Here is a 24,548-nt window from a genome sequence, read left to right on the forward strand (position 1 = left end):
AAAGGACTGAGAGAATCCTGAGTTGTTTTATTGAAATGAATTTGAGACGGAGCAAGGAATATATTGACAGCATGGGTCAAAATAATTATTCTTTCTCTATTTTTGTGTTTTTTTGCCAGTCTACACTGCATGCTAGGGCAGAGGACACTGGGGCTGGAGAGGAGGTGGGTCTGAGCATGGATGGTGCAGGTAGCCGAGATTGAAGTGGCAGCAGAGGTGGAGGGTGGGAGTGAGGAGGCAGGGTCAAGCATGCCGGCTTTGCCCAAAAAAGAAAAAAAAAACATGCACCGCCTTGTGTTCTTCCACGCCACTTTCAGGTACTTGTTCAGGTTTTTTGAAGGGACTTTGCCTTTGGTGAAGAGTATAAACTTGTTTTGTTCCTTCTCTTTGACTGCATGCTAAATTGCCATCCATATCTGGAGCCAAGAGAACTCCAAGGCGTCCAGAAACAGTTCAGCCTCACCAAAAGACTTGTTTGTCTTGCGGTCACTTATCTATTATGACACAGAGAGGTAGAGAAGGGAGAGATCACAGGAAGATTTGAATAATATACAATGTTTGATTAGATCCCCCCAACCAACAACTACATTGTACCAAAGCAGACATATGTGCTAACCATAAAAGCAAATACTGTCATAAAATCTTAAGTGGAAATTTAATAGAACTTTGTCCATTTGAATGGTATATGAAGTCACTGTCCAAATGGGAGCCCAGACCACCCCACCCAAAAGTGTGCCAATTGTCAGAATATAAGGGTCAAATTCTTATATTCTGACACTTAGAATACATGAAAACCGTGAGTCTCCCAGATTTTTTGGGGCCCTGCTAGGGCGGGAAGGACTTTGTCATTTTGGGATCGTTTTTTCCCTTGAAGCTGAATGGCCAGGGTTGCCAAACGTCAGAGGGTCCCTGTTTCTAAGAAGAGGGTGTGTAACACAAAAAATGGATAAAATGAGTAAATATTCAATTTACCAAATTTGCGGGTAATACGACCACCTTATTCATTTTACCCATTTTTCGAGTATTACCCCCTCCCCTTATTCTTCAAATGAGGAATGTTAGAGTAAGAAAACCATCACATTTGTAACATTTCTTAATTAATAAATCGTTTAAATCTGAAAAAAAGAATCATTCTCTGTTGATTGATGTATGTAGAGATGCAGTTTAGTGAAGATCCTTTTTTTCTATTTTGTGTTTTAAAGACAATAAGTAGTATAGTATACAGTGTAATTGCAAATAGCAGATTTGAGAAATGTTTGCAATTTATAACAGTGTATTGGATAGTATGGAGCTGTGATTGGCAATTTGATTTCTTCATAACAAGGAGACTGTGTATGTTGAAGAGTCAACGTGGAGGGCATAAAGATGGAAAGAGCAGCTTTACCACTGTAATAGGATCAGCACCCCTCATGCTCCCACTCACTTCAGTCTTCATTACCACTAGCTTTGAGCTGGATTATTGTGCCTGTAGGTGATGCTTATTTAATGTATGTGCTGATGTATGTAGGCGTTTTGCTGACACATGTAATATATGTGCTGCATGTTCTCCAGTAATGCACTGACCACATTCCCCCTTTTCTCTGTTCTAGTTTTATAATCTGACTCTCTTAAATGAAACTGTGCCCTCTCTATTCATATATCAGAATCACTTTATTCATCCCAATATTAGTAAAATTCTCTATATCCATCAGGTACAGTTAATATATATTGTGAGAAATAGTAGTTAGTAATAGTAGTAGTTAGTATATATTGTCATTTGACTAATAAAAACAGTTATGACACAGCCATTATTCAATTTTAGCCTAATATCAAGAAAGAAAGATATATTTCTATAGAATAGAAATAACATTTACATGTTCTCTAATGTCTCACTTTTTCCCACAAATTTATTATCACTTCCCTATTTGCCTGCCTCCCTCCATCCCTCAGTCGTGAATCCTCTTAGAGGTGGATTATGGGACTAAGATGTCTACACCAAGAGAAAGAGAGAGAGAGTGACGGAAGGAGAGAGACAGAAGATGAGCATGAGGCACACAGAGTGAGAAAGAAAGCGATACAGATAGAGCTACAGGGAAGGAGAAGAAAATGGAGAGAACCCCTCGGCCCGAAATGGGCCAGGAATGGGGTCAAAGATTGTCTGTGACTGGGGTAAGTACACCACATTTTCCACATGTGCTACAGGTGCATAGTAAAGTTTTGTGTCTTTGTTGGAACTTGATAATGCTATTTGCTGCAAAGAGCAAAACAACATTTTGTTTAAATTTATCTGTGCATGTATGTTATTGAATAAGAGAAATAAACTGTTCGGGAACTTGGAGACTATCACCTACTGTACTTCCTAATTAAGCTTAGTTGAAGTCTGAACCTCAGTTTGGCTGCATGAGCAGCATGACGTGTCTGAGCTTGTTTGTGTGTGTGTGTTTATTCAGTTACCTGAGGACAAACTACAGTAATGTGATGTGACTGAGGGATCGCCTTCCTCTTAATTAATCTCGCTTTTTTAAGTTCGTGTCCTATTAGTTGTACTGAGACAAAAGCAAAGAGATGCGTGTCTGTGTGTGTGTGCTTGAGAGATAGACAGAATGAAACAGGACTTTATTGTTAGACAGCACTCTATTTTATGAACATAATAGAGACATTTTCTTTGTTTTCCTGCTTGAAGGGAGAGCCAGCAGAGCCTCTCATGGTGAAGCACCTGAGTCCCACCCCCGCTCTCACTGACAAGGCAGGGACAGACTAACACAGTGGCAGCAATGTCTCTCCTGTCCTTAACCAACCCTCCCGGCTGGAGCGTGTGCTCTGCTCTCTGTATCCTCATTGTGTTGCTCCCAGAGGCCAAAGTAGACACCACTACCAATCAGCGCAATGGTGGGGGTTCCCAGTGTGGGGAGTACAGTAACCAGGTAATTACTGTAAACATTCTGGCTATACAACAAAGTGATGCTCTCTGCCTTCTGCCTTTCAACTTTCTCATTTTACTCGAGAGATGTGTCAGCTCTCTGAAAGAGCATCATAATAAAGTTTCATTCTCAAGTCCATTTATGGCACTGAAACATTTATATCACTTCAAGTGAATTTAGAAAAAAATATGAACTTCCTCAAGTGTGCAGAGACATTACACAAGAGGGGAAAAGAATAGAATTATGTTTAGGACTGCAACTAATTAATGCATAACTTACATATTTAATTAATCAAGCCATACAGTCTAGAAAATGTTAAGAATGAGGACAAATGACCATCAACCGATGTCTTTAAACTCTGTAGCTGTATTAGTATAACCAGCTGCTTAAAAACCAGAAGCATTCACATAATTATTGTGCAGTTGATAGTTGTGGGTGATATGAATACAGTCCTCCATCATGTAACATAATATATCCTCTATCATATAGTATGTAACTTTATACCACAATAACAATATATAACTAATTGGATAAACTTCCTGGAAAATCAATTGTGAAACAGTTTATGGGTGAAAAACAAGACAGGGGTGTATTTTTTTTTTTTTTTGGCCTGAAAAATCACTATATTTCATCACAGTGATGAAAAAATGCAATATTGCAATACTGATTTGCAACTTTGCCCACAATGTCATAAATCAGGGGAAATTAAAGTGATAGCTATAGCTACAGCATAGCTATAAACTGAACAGTATGGCAAAATCCTATATTGTCTCATGATCGCCAAACCCTATTTGTAAAGGAAGAAAATCAAGCTACTGTTTGCATTTAATAATCCCTAAGTGGAAAAAAGATTTGGTATTTTTACTTTCAGTTTAAATGATGATGATCTAAAATGAGTGATAATCAGAATTTAGGTGACTGGTCACTAATTTAGGTGAAAAATTAAGTTTTTGACCATCAACTTTTCTGTTTCTGCTGGTGTAAGGAAGGGTGGGCAGTTTTAAATGTATCTATTGCAAAACTTGATCTGGCAGATGCTGCAGTGAAGAAAATAGCTGGAAAGTTGAATTTATTCATTTGCAAGAAAAAAATTCCCAGTCCCCACTGGGCTATTTGAAAGCTGTGGTTATATTTTGTCAGTCTGTTAAGCAGTCTGAGGCTGCTCTTAATCAAATTTTATCCATCAAACAGGTGATGGATGATGGGATGTGTCGACTGGTGGCAACGCTGCCTCAGCTGGACGAGCAGAGATGCCCTGATATGTTTCGCTGCACAGATGAAGTGTCCTACTGGCTGCAGGAGAACGAGGAAAGAAAACAGCAGATTGCAGCTTTGAAGGAGACCATCTCTGAGCTGCAGGAGGAGCTGAGGAACCACCGGCATCGCATCAAAGTCCTCGAGCTGCAGGTGACACTTCCATACCGACTTAGCAGACCTGGGTCAACTATCAGCAACAATCCTTTCAACTGCTTTGAGCGCTTGCTTTACACCTGTCCACCTGGATACTAACTGGATGTTGTGACAATGTGAAAAGATCCTTTTTCTTAGGAAAGACATGCAACAAAACTTTTTAGCTCATTTGGAAAGTAAAGTTATTCTGTTCCTCTATGTATACTGGGTGTGGTGTTGAATATGCCCTTTAAAATGCAGAAGTTTGGTTAAATATTAACAACCTTTTGGTTGAGAGGCAGTTCAGACTAGACATAAATAATTTACAAAATAAGCCTGAATGTGATTTGTTTTATATGTACTTATTTGTCTGAGAGAAAGGAGTTCTGTATACCTTGTCTTGCTGTTAAAGGTGGAAGTGTGCACTTTGTTGGAAAAATACTCTCCTATAGTGTGTTTTAGTACAGGGAACACATTGCATTTGTGGTGTTCTGCACTGTAACGTGGTGCTTGGTCATGAACTCGGCTTCCCTCCCAGCATGTCCTTGACCTTAGTCACTAACAGGATTAGCCTCCTACTCTTCCACGTGTTGCCTCATGCGTCTCAGCCAATGAGCCTATACAAACAGAGAGTCTCAGCTGTCAGCGGCTACAGGTGGATGGATGGTGGCCAAGGCTAATGTGTTGTGTGTGTGATGTACATGAGAGCACGGCAGAGGAGCGGGCTTCAGGGTTTGTGGTAATGGGAGTTAGTGTTATCCTCCCTGTCCTGGCTAGGAATAGACCACATACTGATGTGTTTGGCTTTAAGTTTTAAGAGAGGGCTCGGCCTTTTTGCCCTGGCAACACTGGCAGACGTTGCATGTTTGAGCTTTAACGTGTGCACAGAAAGAAGCTAGAAAAGTTGAGTGGTCAATTAGGCTTAGAGATTTTTTCTAAGGTAAAGTTGACAAAGAAAAAATCAAGACCTTTTGCATGATTCTTTTTGCCTATTTTCTTAAATAATGTAAGAAGAAATTGAGAGGAAATTTACAAACTTATTCAAGATACAACCTAGTTTAAATACAGGACAGAAAATGATATCAACCTTGAAAAAAAAAAGGATTTTCAATTGATTGATTTTCTGGCATACATCTCAGTTACGGCCTACACAGTGTCTTATGGGTGTTTCCATGTCTGTGTTTTAATGTGCATGGTGTCAGAGTGAGGAGAGGACCCATTTGAACATCTCCTTGGAACATCGTTTTCATGAGTTGGAGGTGCACTACACTGAAGCCACGACCCTGCTGCATCTACAGGGCACTCTGATCCTAGACCTCCAGGTATGCTGCATTGTCCCATCACAATTGAATCTGTTTCACTTTGTTTCCGGGACATGCTCTTAAACAAAACTGGATGGTTCTTGATATGTTGACTGTTTGACTATCTTTAGAACCAAGTCCATAATCTGACGCTTTTGGTGGATAAAGTAAAAAGAAGTCCTGGGTGCTTGATCAACATTGTCCGTCCCAATCCTCTAATGAGTGCTCAAGAGGCCCTCCACCCAGGTACACACTCTCAAAAATGCAATCGCAAGTGTCATGATTGTCCAGCAGAGGGTGCCAACCCCCCTTGTTGATTTCCTCCCACCCAGTCCTGTCTCACTTTTTCCTCCCTCAGAGAGTCAACATATGAGGAACTGTCCCATAGACTGTGCGTCCATCTACTACAATGGAGTGAGGAGATCAGGCCTCTACACAGTGGTGCCTTCGCTCGCAGGCATGCCTGTGGAGGTCTATTGTGATATGGACACAGATGGTGAGTCACATATACTATACATATATAGGAACTTTGACACATTGCACAAGGATTCAAGCATTCACAAGTTTCAAGCACCTGCTCTGTAGCTGACCTGAGCAGAAGGAAACAAATACATCAGACGTTGTATATGCTTTCCTTCCAGTGTGATGCCTTCTTTTTGCCTCAGGTGGTGGCTGGACTGTGATCCAGCGGCGAGTTGACGGCTCAGTGAGCTTTGACCGCACCTGGAGGGACTACAGGGATGGCTTTGGTGACCTGCATTCAGAGTTCTGGCTGGGCAATGACCACATACATGAGCTGACCACCCAGGGAGACTACAACCTCCGCATCGACCTGGAGGACTGGAGCAACAAGCACAAATTTGCCCTCTACCAGAGCTTCAGGTCGGTGCCATGTACAAGTGACAAACACACAACACCAACTTGAATATTAGAACAAAACACACACAACCATCTGTATCTCTTGCATCATTTCTCACTGTTTCTCTGTGCGTGTGTGCAGTTTGGAAGATGAGGAGCATCAGTACCGTCTCCATGTGTCAGGCTTCAGTGGCACAGTTCAGGACTCTTTTAGCTGGTACCATGACAAGCTGGGTTTCAGTACGCCTGACAGTGGCAACATCTGTGCCGAGATCTCACACGGCGGGTGGTGGTACAACCAGTGTTTCTACGCCAACCTTAACGGTGTCTACTATAGGGTAAGGGTGCACATATTACCCATCACTTTATACTATTCAAGACATGAGTCTTTACTACTTCTTTATCCTGCAGGGAGGCCATTACACCCCTAAAGGCCGGGGGCCGCTGGGTCCTGACGGGATTGTTTGGTACTCCTGGAGAGATTCTGACTATTACTCCTTACGCAAAGTCACCATGATGATCCGCCCACGCACCTTCCGAACTCGTTTGTCCCCCTGAACCATTGTCACCATGACAATGGTTAGGACACAGGAACTGTATCATGAGCATCTCACTGGGACACCATAGTGATAGTGACGTCCAGTGATCTTTTTGTTGTCAGGAGGAAGTGAATGTATAGCTGTCAACAACAGCTTTTTTTGTAGTGAGTACACCTACAGTACAACGTAACCTCTGGAAATGGCACCTCTCCTGCTATTTTTGAACTGTGCATGTGAAAATGTGGCTGATATGCTCAATATTCCAACTATTTTCTGCGTATTTTTGGAAACACAAACTTACTGCAGAACTGCAGAGTTCCAATTGGGACATGGACATTTTTCACTCATTTGTGAGACGTTAGCTCTGGACATTTTTCATGTCTGTGTCATGGGAAGTGAGTTCTTCCTTATTTTGTACTTCTATTTTGTACCTTTAGTTTGATACTTTGACACTTCACACACTATTAGCAACTTAGCCAAAAATAAAAGGTCACATTTGTGTGATATGTTGACAGAGTGAAGGGGCTTGTGGTTTCTACCAGCCACTGAGAGGTGAGACTGCTTAATGAATGCTCTGCATATGATGTATACTTACTGCATGTACTATTTAATATTACTCCATTACCCTATTTTCATCATTTTGAATTTCAGCCCACTCTAAATTGAATTCCTTGTGTAAATTCATATTAAAATATAAAGTGTATTAATGCTGTTACTGAAGTAAGTCATGATACAAGAACACTGAACTGTATTCGATATGACCCCAAAGTGTTGTGTGAGGACTGTGTATACATACATATGTGCTGTACAATAAACACTATATATACCATGTATCACATAGGACACCATTTCATACGGAGAGAATGCACAAACTTCAACAAAAGGATATTTGTTGCAAAGTTGTTATTTACATTCTTCACACAGGGGCTCATACAAACCTTTAACTGGCAGATGTTGACCAGAGGTGAAGTCAATAGGCCAAATGATACAGAAAACAGACCACAGCATTGCAATTGGTTGACTTTTAACTCTTACACAACCAGAAAATAAAATTACCATTGTTTTACAAGATTTTTATAGATGGTATGAGTTGTTTTTATTGCATAAGAAAATTTAAACAGTGCAATCCACATCATGATTTGATTGAAAGTAGCGCAACTAACCCTGAACACAACAGTACAAAAACTGAAAGACATTATAGTGTTTGGTCTGTCTAGTGTTTAAGTTCTCTCCGCCTAACTACTTTATGTGGGCTACACATCCAGCTGCACCTGATGCAAGCGAGAGCTGAATGTGGGGTAAAAGGGCTCTTTCACTTCCTCCACTACAAGACTGCACAAACACACTCTTTGACCCTTCGCACAGGCTGCCGACTCATTCTCATTCCTATCCATCTCTACGCAAGAATCTGCTTAAGCGAATAAGGGCTTTACTGTGAGTGAATCAGAGAGTGCGTAGTGTGCTGTACAGTCTGAACCACACAGAGAACAAGACAAGGTTTCTTTCAAACACACACGCATGGAAACAAATAAACTCTCGATGAGTACAAATCATTGTTTAATAAATCAAAACAGAATTTTTGCTCCTCTTTCTGAGTTACACTGTATTGCAAATACTTCTATACATAAAATAGTATCTCAATGACAAGAAGCACCTGATAGGTTCAATAGAATATATATATATGTATATATATATATATATATATATGTATCAAGTGATAAGAAAACAAAGGGTGAACAAGATTAGAGATTGATTGAAAAATGAGCGGTGAAAAGCAAAAGCAAAACTGCATACATGACATAATCCATGGCTCTTTCCCAAACACTTCTTATATAGTACAGATTCTTAAAGTTGACACCTTCATATAAAAACACCATAATCTGGTCAAAAAATGGACAAACATTCTTCAGGAGTACTGGGAGAGAGAAATTATGTTTGGAACAGACTAAACTCGATATTAAGTCGCTGACTTTTGGCTTTAACATACAATGTGTAAAATAATAAGCCCTTCTCTCCTGAAATGTAAACTGAAATGTCATGGTATGCAGGCCTGGGGGCAACTACGTTGAGCTTTTTTTTTTTTTTTCCTCAAAGGGGCAAGGCACGTGGGAAAGATAGGACAGGGGTGGGGCTTCCTGTTAGCTTTTGAGGAAGTGCAGGATGAAGGGCTAGGCACAGCCAGCAGTTGACATACAGAGGACACACACTATGCCTTTGAAAACTCATCTAAGACTTGCTTTCTTAAAAGGGATGCTCCACTGCCATTACTGACAATGTTAGGACTCTCTTGATGGTAGAAAAAATTAAAATACACTCAATATTGGCCAAGACAGTAAAGCTCTGATTCGCTGTCCATGCTGCTCAGAAATCAAACCCCCATCTGTCTTTAATGACAGAGGGGCAAATGGCTTTGTGTAGATGTGTATATCCTTTGGAATGATGTTTGAAGAATTGTGGAGTATTGCTTCAAAATAGGTAGATATAATGTGGCTACAGGCATGTTCGTGCTCATAGCTGTACAAAAATGTGTATCACATTAGAGATATCTGGGCTTTGACTCATGCAATGAGGCAATTTTGTGGATACAAACTGTTTACTTCCTGTGACACAAGCTGAGGACCTCAGACAGAGGAAGGCTTGTCTGTAAATAATGTGTTTTATTCTGCCATCACTGTTTTTTCAGCTGTCGCACATGTTCATTGGAGTTCATAAACCTCCGAGAGCAGCGGACAAAAGTAAAACTACAAGCTGGGACTGCTGGCATGAGCAGAAAGGAAGAGATGAGGTAAGAGCGAGAGAAAGAGAGAAGTGAAATTTAAATTAAAGGGAGGGAAAAGAATGCAGTATAAGCGAGAATAATTTGGATGTTGAGCTGGTTAAACTCTTCTTGTCTTGTAGTGCGAGACCGCCGGCCGTTGCTTTCACATTGTAGTGAACTGACTGTGTGCTTGTCTCAGCTTTGCAGCAATCTGTGGGTTCAGAAGAAGAAAAACTAACATAAATACAAGAGCAGAAGGTGCCATGTGATGGTTTAATATGTAAGCACTATGTAGTTTCTCCACAGGTAATAAGGCAACAAAAGGGACAGACTGTTACAGACTCCAATTTACTCTGATAGATGGTCGATAAAAATGCCTTTACCGTCTCGTAAAACTTGACTTGCTCCTCCAGGTACAACTGCATGACCCTGTTGTAGTCATAGATCCGGTTGCTATGGAAGTGGTTCATCTCAGCTGAGGCAGAAAAAAAGGGGTAAACACTTAAATCAGACAAGATGATCATGATAAACTCCACCACTTTAACGTGCCCGGGCAAGTCGTGGTACCTTGCAATGCGTAAGACATGGTGCTGACTCGTTTAGCCATCGTGACTTTGTCCTGAGGGGTAATTTTACTGGTGGCCACCAACTTGTCAGCCTCCTTCACCTTGTCTATGGCTGCCTGCAAGTATTTTAAATAAGCAAACAACAACACAGGAGTCTTTAGTTATATTCTGTGGAGACAGACAATCATTTCTCACATCTGCATCCAGATGTGATGAAGGAATTTAAATGAAAACCTGATATCTTAGTAAAAAAACTACTATTACAACTACATTTTCACTACATATTGCGGCAGAATTAGTTGCCCCTCATAGGGCTACTCCAGCAATTTAGTATTACACTTCCATAAAGTTGAGGGACTCACAAGAGACAGATGTAAAGAAAAGAAAGGTCAAAATCAAACCAACAGCGGTAGAGATATTCTCATAAGTCCCTAGTGATTGTAAAGCTCTAAAAACACTGGATCCCACATTTCCCAAAATGCAACTGTCATCATCAAGACTTCAGAAAGTCATCAAACCCTGGCCGAACAGTACTCCTAATGATAGGTAAATAATATTGAACATTGGTATTGATAGCGCTTTCCCCCCTTTTCTCTTGGAATGAGAGCTGCTGTACCTTATGGACTCCAATGGTGTCCGGGAAGCATCCAAGCAGACCCTTATATTCATTGTTGGTCTCCATAAGGAAGTGGAGGTCTTTCCTGGGCTGGAAAGCAACACAGATAGGAAGATAAATGTGAGAAATGTAAAACAACCTGAAACTGGGACAGTAAGGATGTTGAAATTAGTCTAGTGATGACGTTAATCTAAAACAGAAATAACACATGGATCTGAAACTGATAAGACAGAACACAGGAAAAAAATATGTCACAGGAGTCACTGAAACACTAAAATAGGAAAACTCAGTGTAGTTAAAATAATAGATATTCTCAGTAAGAGACCATGGATTCAGCTGAACATCCTGTAGACAGACACTGGACAGGGAGTCACTACAGGAATAATAGAAAAGGAAAAGATATTTGTCTGATTTATTAATTTATCCTGCAGTAAATCCGGCTATTTATATATTCACCTACATTCTTCCCTTATTGTTGAATTTATCAAGGGAAAGCTGCATGCAGCCTACATGGTTCAATGCAACAGATACACTGCCTTGTTTTAGACTTTTGGCTTCTGAGATGAATCCATGTCGAGTCAATTGCTTTCTCCAGCACTAAACTGTATTGCAGGAAATGCTAAACTAAAGCCAACAATTCTACAAAAAGTGTCTGGAGCAGCAAAGGCTTACCAGATGATTCCTCCCTCTGGATGCAGCTGGGACATTTAAAAAAAGGCCCGAATTTGATTTTTATTACACACCACCACACCGATAAAACTACACAGAACGGTCAAAAAAGATACATTCAAGTCATAGGTCAGAACAGGATTTATGAAATACTGGAAACCAGGTTTGCCCTTGGTCTCTTCCTTTCCAGATATAGTCTTCACCAGCAGGACGCTGGGTTAAAAGGGTCATAAAATAAGCCACGGCTAGGATGTAAACACTACAAGCAGGAAATGTTCATAGACACATGAAATATTGTGAATTGAGAGTGAACACAAATGGTTGATAAAGGAGCCTAAAATAAACTTTAAGACCTTTGAGACACCAGAGACCTTAAAGTCCTGCTCTAATGTCTTGTTACTGCAGGAAAACAAGAACACCCCTGACAGGATCTGTGTTTAAATTCAAGACAGTAAAGGCTGTTTGGGTAAAAATAAAACAATTTCTTAGGGTCTAAATCAATTTTCACCTCTGCACTGGACTGTGACTGCAATACCAACAGGAAGAAGTAGTTCTGTAATTTTTGCAATAGCAGTGATATTACACTATGTACGTACCTGCTCTGCCACCATCTGAGCAATCTCCTCATATGTCTTCCCCGCTGCTGTCATTGCGTCAGTCAGGGTTGACTCACCTACAGCAGAAATATGTTTAGAATACGTCATCACTGTGTTTCTTAAGAGCGTCTGTGAGCCCGTTTGTTTCCAAACAGATTTCCACATGATGACTGCACAGGAAATTACATCCACAGCACTTCAGCTGCCACTATTACGATCATTACACATGTTGATTACGGTAATCTTTCATAAGTGTGACAACAGACAGCAATGTTAGTGAAAGAGCCTGTGAGAAGACACAAACAGCTTACATCTGGGAAAACACCTAAGGCACTAAAACAACATCTGATGTCATATTTGTATTCGTTGTTGTACCTTGGTATCCGCTGCTGGTGAACACAGAGGAGAGGTTTTGGAAGGCTTTGCCGATTCTCTGGTACTCTTTTGGCAGAGCTGGTGAGGGAAAGAGATAAACCATGAAAACACACACACACACAGTGTGAATACATTTTATTAGGTTGGCAAAATATTCAACATAATGATTCATTCTTAAATATAAACAGTAATTTACAGCACAAAGTGAAGGTGTGGCCTGTGTGGGGTAAAGCATTTATTTAACTTGAGTGTAGTGTCTACGTACGGCCTGTGCATCTCTTCCAGTGCTCATTGCCCACTGTGAGGATTTCTTTCACCCCGTCATCCATGGCTTTTGTAAACCTGCTGAACTGCTCACATTTCTGTTCACTGTGGACGAGGGACACATTTTACATGCAATGAATTACATGAGCATATGCAGGTAAACATACAGTAATGTACAAAGTTAACATTGGTGCTTTTTGAGCTATGCTTTGCTTTTTGCAGAGGTTTAAAGCAAATTTTGATATAACTCACACTTCTACAGGATCCAAGTCCTGAGCTTCAGGCTCTATCGTGGTGAAGATCATCACTCCTACTGTCTCGTCTTTCTCTGCTTTTCTCTTTCCCATCTTCCAGTCCTACACCAGTCAATTATCAGCATCTTAGTTCTGCAGTCTTGAATAAATGGTCTATAGTACAGTATATGCAGCTGCTTGAAATCTAATCAATTAAATCTCATTATAAAGATTTTCCATGAAATAGTTGTTTAAATATTCAAGCAAGGGACTTTCAATTCTTAAGTAATACAATCTCTAAGTACACATAATTTAAGATCTTAAGGGAGAACAAGTGGAGGAGGCATAGCATACCTTCTCATCCTTGTAGGTGAGGAAAAGCTGGAATACTTCACTGCCGGAAATCACCGGGTGCCTGCACATCCTGCTCATCCAGCCCTGCAACCTCTCCATACGCATCTTAATAAACTCTTCCTCAAACCGTCCTAGAATGAGAGGGATATAAAGAAAATATGTTGTCTTCAACATGTTCATATTTTCCAAACTGTAAAGTAGTGTCACATTTGTTAGTGGTTAGAGAGTGAGACACTTACCTGTTACCTGCTTGTCTGGTAAAGAGGGGATGGGGATGGCTGACCCAAATTTGTCCAAGAGCCTCTCATACAGCCAATCAAAGTGTTTGTATCTGTGATTGACTGGTCGGTTTGTGGTCTGCAAACCATCAACAATGAATTTTGTTATGACTTATGGATACTATATCTTTGTAATCTGGGATCAAACATCATATCATTGTCTTACCCAATCATGTAATACTTCTTTGATGGGGTATAACAAAACAGTACAAAATGGAATTGTTCATTTTTACTCTACAGATTCATGCAGATTCACATTCATAGTCTAATAAATGCTTATTTGGATACTTACGCTGGCAGTGATTTGGTACTCGATGTAGCTCTTGAGACCGTACATCTTTGAGCCTTTTTTGGGATCAGCCACCACGCAGTCTAGCTGGGTTTCTGGGTATGACCACACCGGACCAACTTCTCCTAACTGAGAAGAAAAGAAAAAGGTTTAGAAACCGACTGTGGCTTTTATGACCTACAAACATGAACTACAGGTGGCAAAAAAGAGGAAATCATGTCAATGCTGTAAAACTTTGGAACACACGCTGAACGTATAACATCTTTTTCAACCACAAAATAAAAGACAATTTCAATATCCTTTCATTTTGTTGTGTTATGTTACAGCATATTGTACTTACTTAAATCAGGTAGATTACATTCTACCACTTCTGATATAACAAGTTAAGACATATGATGATATATTGTATGTATATTGTTTAAATATTTAGAGATAACTTACATAAATCGTTAGCTTGTCTTTGCCCTTAGAAATCTGCTTGCATAGAAGGTAGAGCTCTGGCCCAGACTTGGAGAACCCAGGAAACCTGCTCAAAGAGAAAAAGAAGTTTAAAAAGATATATTGAGATGTTCTCTATTCTTAATCAGACTCTTTAATTCATCCAACCATAGTCCAACACTTTTTTTGATATTGCTAGAGGCAGCTTTCTGTGGGCCTAAACAGGTTTGTGCTTGCAGACATCATTATGTTAACCACAATTGCAAAATTACTACCATCATTAATAATAGATATTTCTATAATGTGATCATTTTTAGTGTTTCTGGTTTTGACAGCAAAAACTGTATGTTACGGTTGATTCCAGGAGAAATGCTGGAAAAGAAATGTAAAAGTATGGGTTGGTCCAAGCAGAATTCAGAAGAATTCATTTCTGCTGCTGAATTTTTCATAAATACACTATAATCTATACTTCAAAGCTGTATGTATTACTGCTTTATGAATTCTTACTTGTTGAGGGAGATTTTCATTGAAGATGCATGAGCTCCGCCTCTCTGCATGGCGCCACTTTCTCCAGATTCTGATTCATTGTAACCTCCAGTAGACTTCATGTCATCCCACTCATCATCCCACTCATCATCCTCTGCTCCTGAGGTCAGACGAAAGCATGCATGGTTGGTTTTTAAAATCACAAACAGAAAGCACATGTTCTGTGCCCAGCAACCTACACTACATCGTGTCATGGTCTTTCCTACCACAAGAAGCAAACAACAAGAGGTGTGAGAAAAACCACCTCTGATGTGTGAAACTTAACTGAGCAGCTTCTAGCTATAATCACCTTTTATTGACTGCTGCGTTATAATATCTAAAGATACAATGGAGGAATATTTAAATGTGATTCAAAGATGTCTACATAGGTTGCCTCTGTGGTTATATTTTGGTTGGATCGGAAAGAGTTATAAATGCACTTGCATTAACTTGAGGGCATGCAGCACTCACCCATAAAATATCAAAAAATGCTACTAAATGCTACTAAAAAAAAAAGAAAAAGAGCCAAGATCTGTATAGCATGATTATCCCTGGAGCGTTGCACTTTCCACATGAGGTCTGACAAATGAGCACATAGATACAGTATGCAGTCTGTAAATGAACTAAGAGCATAATTCAAACTCTGTGGCGTGAAGCAGATCTTAATGTCTGAATTTGGCCCCAGGCAATCAGAGCAAATATTTCCACACTGACACGACAGGCAAGTTAGCAAATCATTATTGCATTGCTGTGTCACATCTGCTCTACAAAGCCAAAAGCCAATAACTAAATATTCAGTCAAAATTGAGTTAAGACCAGAGTCTGACTTTCTGACGTTTCTTTTACAACAAAACAATAAAAGATGTCATATAAATCTATCATTTCAGAGAAAAAATAATCAATTTTAATGACCCAAATCTTAGTAATAAAGTTTGTTATACCATATAAATGAGACAGTATTCAATTTCAACCAAGATGGAGAAACAACAGCAGCTGAACTAGTCCAGCTAAAAGATTACTAGCCTAGCTTAGCAGTACTGTAACCATGTAACCTCTTTTTCTCAACTTCATCCCTTCTTTAGTTACTGCTCTGTGTCTTTGTAGGGCAGACATGCTGTGAGACAAAACACATCATAAAACTCAGCATTAAACACACCCAATAAGTCTGAGAGATGTCAACCTTTTCAAGCTGGTTTTGACTTGAGACAAATACAATAACATTTATATCTCTTAAATTCCAGAGAACAGTCACAACTTGCACTTTCTCACATCACAATATAGTTAAGATAGTGTTAATATCATGGTACAAATTGAATGCCTCACACACATGCTTTTAAGAATGTAGATCATGCCCTAAAAATATTTGCTGGAAACTCTCAATGTATTGCAAGTCCACACACAAAAATGAGGAAAAAGCTTCCACTAGGCGATGCACGGGATACCTGTGTAATCGATAAGGTAAGGGTATGGGTAGATGTCTTTGGCAAGAGAGAAACAAAGGAAAAGTTTATTAAATCTTCTCACTATTAAGTATTCCCTCTGTTCTCTTTTTACAATAACAACTGAAGAATTTAAGAAAACAGGTCAAGTAATTTGTCCTTCTGAGTCATGCGTGAGGCTAACTTTTCCAGTCTGGCAAAAACAGAATCATGACTTGATTGTCCTGTGGCGAATCTCTGCAGAGAGAGCTGCCAGACAGAGACGACTGAGCAGAACCACATCTGGCAGTTAAAGTAACCAAATCTCTTAAAACCTGTGTGAAGTAGTGTTTGCAAATAATAATTGTTAAATCAAACTTCTTGGAATTCCGGATTAGAGGAGTTTACTGTATATTATCAAGACATTTCAGTAAGAAAGTATCAGGTTAAATTGAAGGTCAGAAAAACAGTTTTCTTTCCTGAGTATGAAGAATATTCCTCATCATATTATAGTACGATGCCAATGCAATCTGGTACTCTGAAGACATAGGTTTTGAAGATTATTTGCAAAGACTACTTGACCCATGTTTTACTCTAAAGTGATATACTGCTTGCTGGTGAACACAAACAATCACAAATCAATCAAGATTAAAAAACAAGGTAAAAGCATAAAACAGATCAACATGACATCTAAAACAGAAACCTTTTCCAAACGGCTGGAGAAATGGATTGTTGGAAAAAAAAAAGCACTAAAACATTTATACAAGATGTGTACTAAAACACAGGATGTTGTGGGATGAACCTCTCCTACGATGATCCAAAACCAGCATCCCAAGAGATAGCTGAGTGAGATGTTAAAGAAATGATGTACTAATCCACAATTGTTGATCATGAAAATGACATCAGGATATGCTGTCATGAATATACAACATTTACTCACCATTTCTGTGTTGCAGTGTCTCAGCATATAAGACGGCTTTCTTTATTTGATTATTTGTTGGATTTGGCTGTAAGTCTTGGGATCCCAGAACCACATCATCCAATACAGTCAGGAAACTGAACCCACACTTGTTCACAACTATTCTCAAACTGCTAATAGGATGACTTCAAAATCGACCAAAATATCAGCGAACCAAAAGTCAACAGGAAGCTACCGAGGTGTTGGCGCAGAATACCAGGCAGTGTCACCCAAAAGTGAGTGAGTTTATGAATGACACAAAATTATAGGCAGTAATTTTAATGTACTGACACATATTATTCAAAACACAACATCTCTTCTTACCTGGACCCTGGTAAGCCTGAGGGTGACCCTGTGATACGGAGCCCCAGGGGTCAGCGGCAGCAGTCTTCCCAGTCTGGGTGCCCTCTGGATTGGATGCCCAATTGTTAGAGGAGCCCCCCGAGGGGTCTGCGTTCCACACCGACCAGGGATCATTACCATTACTAGCCTGGAAAGAAAGACAGGGAGAAAGTGAGAAAAGAAAAATGGAGTGAAATGTCAGATCAAAGATGGAGTTGGAGAAAGAGTGAGAGAGCAGTGTGGACGGAGTTTGGAGTCTGTGAAAAGAGAATCCGACAGCAGTCTGAAAAAAACAAACAAACATGCTTTTTCAAACACATGATGCAAATCTGACCGCAAACAGGATATCGTTTCAGTCAGATAAATACGTTTGATAATGACTGCTCTGTGCTATAAAATAAAAGCCTCTGAACACATGCAATAACTACAAATGAACTCATAATATTGCACATTTGAACAAGTGCACATGCTTATAATAATACATACCCGCAAACAACCAATTTCCAGTGCACGCATACATTTTTTATAGTGCTTGCAGGCCGAAAAAGCCACTGCATCCAAAGCTTGCAAGGCATTCATAGACCACTATAAAAGCATGTGGGCCTAGACATGCAACAGAGTGCACATGTGCCTTTCCTAGGTTGCTAATTAGCTGACATTCTGAGCACAGAACTAGTGCAGGGTCAGTAAACACACCGCATGATAAACATACAGAAAAACACATAAACCAGAGTTTCACGGAAAATTGCTGCAGAGACATTAACAAATGAGCACAGCAGCTCAATGAGGAGCAACCATCCGGCGGTGTTTTCTAGATGTAGCAGCACCTTTACTGTAAGACAACAGTCATGGTAGCATTTTTAAGGATTATTTACATTCATTAGATAATTATCTTAATCATAATCATCTTGAGTAAATGCATGTGATGAGGTCTAATGATTTGTCAGTGTGATCAGTCAAATATACGTGAGATACAAGGATCATTGACTCTGATCTTTAAAAGTCTTTAAAGTTTCACAGTGGAACTGATTTATACAATCGAGGTTAAAGGTGTAGCAGTTGATTGTTGACATGATGGTGTTTATGTGTGCCCGTGTACTGTCGTGCGAGGTGAATGGAGAGGGTGAGATCATGCTTTTTGCAGGCATTGGGAGTAGGAGGGGGAATTTGCCAAAAGCAGACCAATCAAGAGAGGAGGGGACTTGGGGTAATAAATGACTGGGGGTGGGGTGGGGGGTGGGGGGTCTCAGTTTCACAGCCCCAGCCCACCACCCCCAAGTGGCTGTTACCTCATCAGGGGACGAAAGGTAGGGGGAAACTGGGGTGTCAGGGGTGTCCGGCTGGGGACTCAAGCCCCCAGCATCCACCTTGAGGGGAAGAGAAGGTGACATCATCACAAAGCACCAGCAGTGAAGGTTTACACTCAGCAGGGGATGGGTTCAAATGATGCTGGAAATAAACGTGCTTGTATGTGTGTGTGTGTGCGTGTTTGAGAGTGAGTGAGCATGAGGGTTAATGTCTGACACATTTCCTGCCTTGACTCAACCTCTTACTGTGCACAAATTTCTACTGATCCAGCAGTACGCTCATTTTTGTGGAACTTCCTGTCTGCAAACGACAAAAGATTTCAGAGAGCTCATTTCCTCCCAATTCTATTTTACTAGAGAAACCTGCGCTATTCATAAATGACACGACCACGGTGAAATATCTCTCACAGCAGCTGCTCTCACTTCCACATCTATCTCTGGGGTTCACACATGCTGCAAGAATGTCAGTAAAACTCTTCGCTCACTTCTGCTTTTTGTTGTTTCTTAAAAATCACACCATAAGACATACTTTTGAAAATGGGAGTGTGGGATTGTGGCAGGTAGCACTTTGCACGGCACTGTTGTTGTTGTTGTGTGTACGCTTACTTCCAGACCTCTGGTTTAGAGAAGTCAGGGCTTTATGTTCATTTCATACTCTGACAACAGGACAAGAAAAAACAGCAGCATTTGATATAATACCAGTATGAATTTAATCACTCCATGCCTTTAAAAGGTGAGTCCATTACCTGGTTTTGTGCAGGCGCTGATGCGGGAGCGTAGGCATCAAAGAAGGACAGGTCCGCAGATGCAACATTTCCTACACTTGGAGTAGGTGCTGTGGTGCTTGCTGCTCCTGGGAATGATGGCGTCGGCTTACCGAACTATAAATGGAGGGATGAGGAACAGAGGGAGACACAGAAAAAAAGCCCCATTACAGGAACACATCCAGATATTCCAGTGTGATCTAATGACTTTTAAAGGTACATTCTTCTGTGGTAATGTGATCGTGTCTCCTTGGCATTCCCTGGCTTTGCAAACTGGGTTTTTCACTTTCTCAGTTTATCCAAAAATGTGACAGCGCTGGCTTGTGACCTCAAAGCATGAATGCATAAATTTTAATCCATTTTACCACTTGTCAATATGAAAACACCACACCCAACCTTGCTGGTTGTTTTTGTGGTTCAACATCCTTATTGTTTTTGCAGCTCCTCTTTTTTACCAACAGAGTGCACTAATACAGAAAGTGGTTGCTTGAGAAGCTGTGTCCTGATGTTTTTCATTATATAAAAAACAAAAGATGTTATATAAGCTGCAAGTGCAATTGGTCATCACAAAGTTTTTATGATTTGGATACAGAACCAAAACAGTCTGGGGGCAGCTGGAGAGGTAACTAAGGGTCAGACAAACACATATCCACATGACGCTGATGGCGGATTTAAGAAGACAAATAATAATAACAAACTCCTTCTTGTTCACGCATACACTACATTGTTAGATGTCGCAATGAGTGTTGTTTAGAGTGAGGCTTAACTTTTAATCAGACTTCTCTGACTTTTATTCTAACCAAACTCCCTCTCTGACTCTTCCTGAGTGTCTTCAGAGTGAATCATATCCCCATGATAAAGTCTGAGTTACTGGATCAAAATGAACACACACACACAAAAACACTCTAATCAGCAAAACTCTGAAGGAGGCACATCCTGTTGAGATTTTAGTTCCAGGGAAGGGACAGCACCACAGTATTGAGTAGACGAAGAGGTTGAAATGTTAACTGTTTAAAACTCTGAGGGTATTGGGCATAGTGACCTCAAAGCATGATAGCAGATGGCTTTGTTGCTTGATTCACTGCAAGTAATTCCATTTGAAATACAGTAAGGGGTGTGAAACGTGCATTGTCAAATCATCACCACCTCTCTTACCTCTATGTAGTCTTCTGGCACCAATCCAACCTCCCCTCTGGAGTTCTGTGCTTCGATCCAGCCACCTCCAATATGCTGAAATAAAAAGGACAACATGTCAGTATAACCGAATGAGGTTAAAGGAGGAACTCTGAGTGTTTACATGTTCTGCAATATCTGACAACTCTAAAAGCTCTGTTTACATAAAGTGTCAGTAATTAGAATTCTCCTCTTTTTTTCCACAATATTTCTGAATGCAGCCTGAAATTTAAAAACAAGAAAACAGGCTGTGTAATAAGAGAGCAAAAAGGTCTTCCCTGCTGTATACATGTCTTTTTTTACTTAAAGTTTGTTGATTATCTATGGAAACCAACTACTAAAGATTAATTTGAGTTTCAGTCACACTTTGGACTGAATTATTTGATTTTGTTGCGATGACACAATGCTATGAGTAATCATGTTTTCTTTGGTCATATTGCTTTGCCGCAACAGCAATACTCCCCATGTATGAAGTGTCTGACATGCACATGCACTCTTGCAGAAACGCTGTTTGGTGTGTATACGTAACCATGAAATCAGGTGTCAACAAAACCTAGCTGTGTTAACCACGTTTCTCTTAATGCCTCATGCCAATTAAGGACAGCAGGTTTCCCACGTACATGTTGTTTAAGAATAGAGCAGAAAGCTGACAAAAACCAGGTTACCTTAAGTATCTGTAAACACACTGGATGACCCCAGGACAAATTCCTGCACAGTCAGTTTATTTAGTAGGAAAAAAGATTTTGTTCTGATACAGTAAGTCCCGACTGGCTTGAGACAGACTTTGATTCGAAAACTATGTAGGTCAGCACATAGTTAGTGACCTTTGAACTGTTGGCGACTGGCTGTGATGAGATCATGTTTGCTCCCTCTGTTTTTTTCCCTTCCTTCATCTGTATATGTTTGTGACACTTGGTTTACAGACAGTCTGAGATTATGTGAGTAGAGCCTTTATAGGACTGCAGGTTTAAAAGAGACAGATGAAGAGTACATTTAAAGGAGAGGCTATAATAGATGAAGCTGTAGTTAAAATTATAGTTAACCATCTTTAAAACTTGAGGCAGCTCAAAGTAACCTAACTTAACTATTAAAAAAAATTATGAAACTGTGAAAGTTCCCAGATGACATCCACCAAATTACACATTTTTCAGGATGAACACAAACAGACATCTACAACAAAATCAGACATAACAATGCCATCCAAACAAACTGAATAAATAGCCAGCATACACCAAAAGAAATCAAATAAAAGTCAAACTTGAAAAACAGCTATTAGAGGAGCATTATTATGTCTGTACCTGATTGGTGATTATGATTGTCTCGCCTTCTTTCACCGTCAACTCGTTGTTTCCAGGCTCAGCAGTGAAGTCATATAAAACCTGTGCCTGTACACAATCATGGAGAAAAAAAACACACACACAATGACACACAATGATGGACACATGCAACCCTATCAACACCACCTTCAGTAGTCTTGACACTCGTGGGGTGAAATAAGGGAAGGGTGAAACAGGCCAAACTAGTTATTCTGGACTTGTTATGCTGACTCTTAACTAGGCACAAGTATCAACAAAAAACAAGGCCAGAACCAAGATGTTAGCTGGTTCAGTTTCATACAAGAGCCTGCAGTTCTTCTCACACTGACCCACATCTACTAATCTGTCCCTCTCACTGGGGTCCCAGAGGAGCACACACACACACATGCTGTACATGCAACAGTGAGAGATAATAAACTGAAAACTGTTCTAAATATGACTGCACCTGTCACAGTTCACTTCACGTCTGATTTTAGGCCTAGCAACATATTTATTTGCATGAATTTGACTATTTATATTTACTTAGATTGGCAGTTCTTATCCAAGCTCAAAAAGGTCAGCGTGTCACCCATTATCAGGACAGTGTCAAATTCACAGTGCTCGACTAGCTTACTTGTTCATTAACCAGTGAGATGGAATGCGAGGCTATTTGCTCTTCTCCTGAACAGAGGTCTATTTTAGGGTTCCACCTCCCAGGAGTCAAGGAAGCTAGATGATGTTTTTAAAACAGGAACTACATAAGACCTCAACTCAGATATGATTTGTGTCTAATGAAAGCACTTTGTTCCGCTTTACAATCTGATTGATCGGGTGATAAAAAGAAGTTGTGACATGCTGTCTCCACAGATGCACAGATATTATTGAAAATTAAAACCCTGTTCCACTGTTATTGTTGATTTACTTGGATGTTTGACCTTTATTGTGCAGAATGATGCACGTGCAGCGTTTGACACTAGAAAGTTATTGTCACATTCATCTGCTGAAGGCGGACAGTTTCTCTGTGTTCACCTTAAATCTGAGTCCCGCTTGTCTCCAGCAGTTGAACTTTTGAAATGAACAATATGGCCATATTCAAATATTATGGATTTTTCAATGAGAAAAGGAGTAGATTGAACTTTTTTGTGGCAAAACCTTACCAGACACAACTTATGATTCCAAAAAAAGGTGATTTGTACATCTTTAAACATGTTTAAACATTGCTGTTTAACTTTAATCTGGAAACACAAATACACTATCATAATCAAAATAAGCCTCAGGCCCACCCAACTATTTCCAGTCATTACAACAGAAATACACATAGGCTGACAATACTAACAGTACTTTATTATTGTATTAATACTAAAACTAACTGCAATACTGATCACCATACGATGAAGTCTATGAAAAAGATTTAAAGTAATTATTTTCACTCATATTCATACTGTACTGACTGAACAAAGCAATACACACACTAAAGACTACGTTTCCCAGCATTCCGCGGAGGCACAAGTGATCCGCACTGCGAAGGTAGTAAAATGTCACAAGACACTTTCTTAATGAGACACATTTTCCATGTACAGTAAACATATTCGTTTCACTTTTACAGCATACACAAGCGTTGTACGCGTCCATTACACGCTTCCAAACCGGACTATTAAAATGTTTTGACCCCCAAATAATGTGAAACTTACTGAGTCCAGAACTCACTGTAAACCTAAAGGGAGAAACTACAACTCGTCTCTCCAAGTCCATGGTCCGCAAGTTTCGCAGAAAAAAAGAACTGAGAGGGAAAACTGGAGAAGACATTACACTCGGGTTGACGTTAATGCACCGTAGAAAAGTTGTCAGACCTACCTTTACTGCCATTGTCGAAGCATTGATCAATCATTACAAACACAGGCCCTGCGGTTTTCAGGATTTCCAATCCTCAGCTGGACATTTCCTCCCGCTGCTTTCCGACTAAAAGCGAAGAAAACACGGTAATTCCTCCCGGTAGAGAGCCGCCGCACCACAGACTTTAACACATTACTAAACACAGTTTGCCCTTTAAGAAATTCAAAAACCTGAATAACAGAGACGACAGAAACAGAGCGACTCAGTGCGACTGCAAGTTTGAACCGCGTAGAGCTGCTGACAGCACGGAGGGAGTGACCTGCACCACCGACAGAGACCGGAAAGCTAGTCTGGATCCGATACGGCCCTCCAATACATGACTGCTCATATGAAATAAGATAAAATACTACAGTTAGAAATCACCTAACTTGCAGAAAAATACATTGAACAAGTAAAAAAACGTGGAAATGCGTAAAACTAGAAATAATTATACCAAATGACAAATATAAA

The 24,548-nt window shown here is 40.0% G+C and overlaps 2 protein-coding genes across 11 annotated transcripts in view; one reads left to right on the plus strand and one right to left on the minus strand.

Moving 5' to 3' along the window:
* si:ch211-203k16.3 (angiopoietin-related protein 7) overlaps nt 1-8,444 on the plus strand; it is a 29,433-nt gene extending 20,989 nt beyond the window's left edge. For 6 of the 8 annotated variants that reach the window (XM_042390283.1, XM_042390276.1, XM_042390282.1 and 3 more), the window contains 10 exons: nt 120-1,467; nt 1,930-2,148; nt 2,663-2,903; nt 4,092-4,307; nt 5,492-5,611; nt 5,722-5,836; nt 5,949-6,086; nt 6,256-6,472; nt 6,591-6,786; nt 6,860-8,444. In XM_042390283.1, coding sequence (XP_042246217.1) covers nt 2,754-2,903; nt 4,092-4,307; nt 5,492-5,611; nt 5,722-5,836; nt 5,949-6,086; nt 6,256-6,472; nt 6,591-6,786; nt 6,860-7,006 — 1,299 coding nt within the window. In that variant the 5' untranslated portion in view covers nt 120-1,467; nt 1,930-2,148; nt 2,663-2,753 and the 3' untranslated portion in view covers nt 7,007-8,444. The remainder of the gene's footprint in view (nt 1-119; nt 1,468-1,929; nt 2,149-2,662; nt 2,904-4,091; nt 4,308-5,491; nt 5,612-5,721; nt 5,837-5,948; nt 6,087-6,255; nt 6,473-6,590; nt 6,787-6,859) is intronic. The other 2 variants (XM_042390277.1, XM_042390280.1) reach the window with 2 other exon arrangements.
* An 82-nt stretch (nt 8,445-8,526) lies between these two features.
* snx9b (sorting nexin 9b) lies at nt 8,527-24,408 on the minus strand. 3 transcript variants are annotated; one of them, XM_042390274.1, is made up of 20 exons: nt 24,269-24,408; nt 24,060-24,164; nt 22,209-22,295; nt 20,893-20,967; nt 19,720-19,854; nt 18,956-19,033; nt 17,649-17,814; nt 14,931-15,069; nt 14,427-14,511; nt 13,989-14,114; nt 13,658-13,775; nt 13,419-13,549; nt 13,084-13,187; nt 12,833-12,936; nt 12,568-12,645; nt 12,193-12,269; nt 10,928-11,017; nt 10,313-10,427; nt 10,129-10,220; nt 8,527-9,956 (listed from the first exon to the last, which is right to left on the minus strand). In XM_042390274.1, the coding sequence occupies exons 2-20, from the start codon at nt 24,069-24,071 to the stop codon at nt 9,909-9,911; spliced, it is 1,860 nt and encodes a 619-aa protein (XP_042246208.1). In that variant the 5' UTR covers nt 24,072-24,164; nt 24,269-24,408; the 3' UTR covers nt 8,527-9,908. The 3 variants fall into 3 exon arrangements, with proteins under 3 accessions (XP_042246208.1, XP_042246207.1, XP_042246209.1); XM_042390273.1 differs by having other exon boundaries at nt 24,060-24,408; XM_042390275.1 differs by lacking the exon at nt 18,956-19,033 and having other exon boundaries at nt 24,060-24,406.
* Nucleotides 24,409-24,548: the final 140 nt, after the last annotated feature.

This window comes from Thunnus maccoyii, chromosome 17, assembly GCF_910596095.1.
Source record: "Thunnus maccoyii chromosome 17, fThuMac1.1, whole genome shotgun sequence".
NCBI classification, from domain to species: Eukaryota; Metazoa; Chordata; class Actinopteri; order Scombriformes; family Scombridae; genus Thunnus; species Thunnus maccoyii.